Source organism: Mandrillus leucophaeus, unplaced genomic scaffold (genome assembly GCF_000951045.1).
Source record: "Mandrillus leucophaeus isolate KB7577 unplaced genomic scaffold, Mleu.le_1.0 Scaffold400, whole genome shotgun sequence".
In the NCBI taxonomy this organism is placed as follows: domain Eukaryota; kingdom Metazoa; phylum Chordata; class Mammalia; order Primates; family Cercopithecidae; genus Mandrillus; species Mandrillus leucophaeus.
The window spans coordinates 231,338-233,750 of NW_012104255.1; the positions used below are offsets into that span (position 1 = coordinate 231,338).

Consider the following 2,413-nt stretch of genomic DNA (forward strand, 5'->3'; position numbering starts at 1 on the left):
TCCTGCAGGAGGTTTCCTGGGTGGGTGTCCTGCAGGAGGTTTCCTGGGTGGGTGTCCTGCAGGAGGTTTCCTGGGTGGGTGTCCTGCAGGAGGTTCCCTGGGTGGGTGGTGGGGGTGGGACTGATGGTAGTAGGATAACAGGGAAAGAGTAGGATGGCTTCTAAATCTGGGGATGGCGCTGACTTTCTGTGTCTCTGCCAGAGCGCCCAGCACAGAGCACCAAGCTGTGGAAGGGGGATTCCCCAAAGGGGACCAGAGGAAAATTGTAGGTTAGGGCCGTATTGGAGAAAGAGCACAAAGACCAGCCTGGGCAGTTTAGGCTCTTTCTTGGTACATTAGCTGTGAAAGGTTCATGAACAGGGGAGGGACAGAATCAAATCTATTCTGGGGTGCAAACAGGGCAGATGACCTACTGAAGCCTGGAGTAAGGTGCAGTCCACAGGGATGAAGCTAAGGGAGCTTCCACAGGCATTAGGCCCCCTCTGTCAGCCCCAAGCCCCAGTGATGCACCCTCCTCCGTCTTCAGGTTCCCTAGAACTCCCACGTGACCTTCCATACTCCTGGTGTTGCCACAACCACACTGTCCTCCAGATAAACTTTGCCTGGCACTGATCGCCCAAGGCAGTGGCCCCAGGACTCTTCCACCCCTTCACCACCTAACACGGCTTGGAGGATCCGCAGAGCTACATCAATATTACACAGATGAGACTGCTGTCCTGCAGACCTCGAGAGCTGTGGGCAGCCAGAGTTCATCTCTCATCTCCATCCCCATTTACAAATGAGCAACTGAAGCTCACAGAACTAAGACTATTGGGGGCAGAGGTGACAGGATGCCCTGTTGGCTGCCTCTTAGGCCTGGTGTCTTCCCCACACATCACACAGCTGTCTAAATTCTCCTCTGTACAGGCGAGTCATGATCTGTACACAGTATGAAGCTGGGGGTGTGGCTGGTGATGCGGGGGAGGTGATACCTCAGGGAAGACCTGTGCCTACCTTGGGGGCTTATGGACAGATGGATTGTTCTTTTCCAAGGCTGCAAAGTGGAGTCCATCTACCTGAATGTGGAAGCCGTGAACACACACCGGGAGAAGCCTGAGGTAGGTGGGGGACTCCATGGCCCAAGCTGGCTGTGGACACAGCACATGGTGAAAGCACCTTATCCACAGAAAGGCTGCCCCAACCCCACGAAGCCTGCGTGTTTTGCACCAACAGAGGGAGCAACCAGCACCCAGAAATGTGGAAACCACAGCCCAGACCCAAGGCACTATGGAGATACAGGGCTGGGGCAATTCCTGCCAAAAAGCCTCAGGCTGAGATTCCCCCAGGCCTACCTGAGGGTCAGGATCTGAGCCTGGCTGAAAGAGGGGAGCCTGGCAATGAGGACAAGAGGCAGGGGGGAGGTTGGGGCCCTGCACTGCTGTCTCCTTCCTATTGATCCTGTGCTCTCTCCTCAGAATGTGGACATCACCCGGGAACCTGAGGAAGCCCTGGATACTGTCCCTGCCCACTACTGAGCCCTTTCCAAGAAAGTGTCCTCATCGCCTTCCACCTTTAGGAAATGCTATCCTTGCTCTTCTCCTACTCTGCCTTGGCCTCACTGAGGTACTCCACCGCCAGTGAAGAAGTCCTCCGCAACTCCCAAACAAGCCTCACTTACTGGCCGCAACTAAGGAGCTATCTAGCTCTGGATGAAACTTTCTTTCTTAATTCCTATTCTCTGACGAATAAAGACTTACTGCCTACAAGAGGAGAGGAGGAGGTCATGGCGAGGCTTTTCCAATTGTTCTCAAGGTACTGATCCTAATCCTGACCCAGCTCTGCTGCTATGAGGGCATGGAACAGGTAAGGATTTCCTGGAGGGAAAAGTTCTACAGTAGCACCTCCAAAGATGGGGGAGAAGATAGGTGCCTGTGAGTTCCTGTGGGCCTTGTTCCAGCAAGGTGGCTGTGGGCATGACACTTTCATCCTTACACTCAAGAGAAGAATCTGGCACTTGAGCCAAGTGTTCCTTTCTTCTCCAACTCTTGCTGCCATCCTGAGTGATTTCACTGTTTATGTGAATGATCCAACCAATACTCTGGCCTCACAGTCCCCTGACCCCCTCAACTCATCTTCTCTCCTTCAACTACCTACTCCATGGATTTTGGTATCATCTCCCTGGTCTGACTTCTTAAATGCAAGCATCCAACTGTCTGACCACTGGCCACCCACTACCCCAATCCTTACAACTCTATATCATCCACTGAATCCCTAGCAGTATGCCTCCATACAGTTTTTTTTTTTTTTTTTTTTTTTTTTTTTTGAGACAGGGTCTCACTCTGTCACCCAGGCTGAAGTGCAGCGGTGCAATCTCAGCTCACTGCAGCCCCGAACTCCTGGGCTTATGCGATCCTCCCACCCCAGCCTCTGTCAC

At 53.0% G+C, this 2,413-nt stretch overlaps 1 protein-coding gene across 3 annotated transcripts in view; it reads left to right on the forward strand.

Moving 5' to 3' along the window:
* The window catches only part of PFKFB1 (6-phosphofructo-2-kinase/fructose-2,6-biphosphatase 1), a 59,562-nt gene extending 57,617 nt beyond the window's left edge, over positions 1-1,945 (forward strand). For all 3 annotated transcript variants that reach the window (XM_011991972.1, XM_011991970.1, XM_011991971.1), the window contains 2 exons: positions 1,033-1,097; positions 1,455-1,945. In XM_011991972.1, coding sequence (XP_011847362.1) covers positions 1,033-1,097; positions 1,455-1,514 — 125 coding nt within the window. In that variant the 3' untranslated portion in view covers positions 1,515-1,945. The remainder of the gene's footprint in view (positions 1-1,032; positions 1,098-1,454) is intronic.
* The last annotated feature ends 468 nt before the right edge of the window (positions 1,946-2,413 follow it).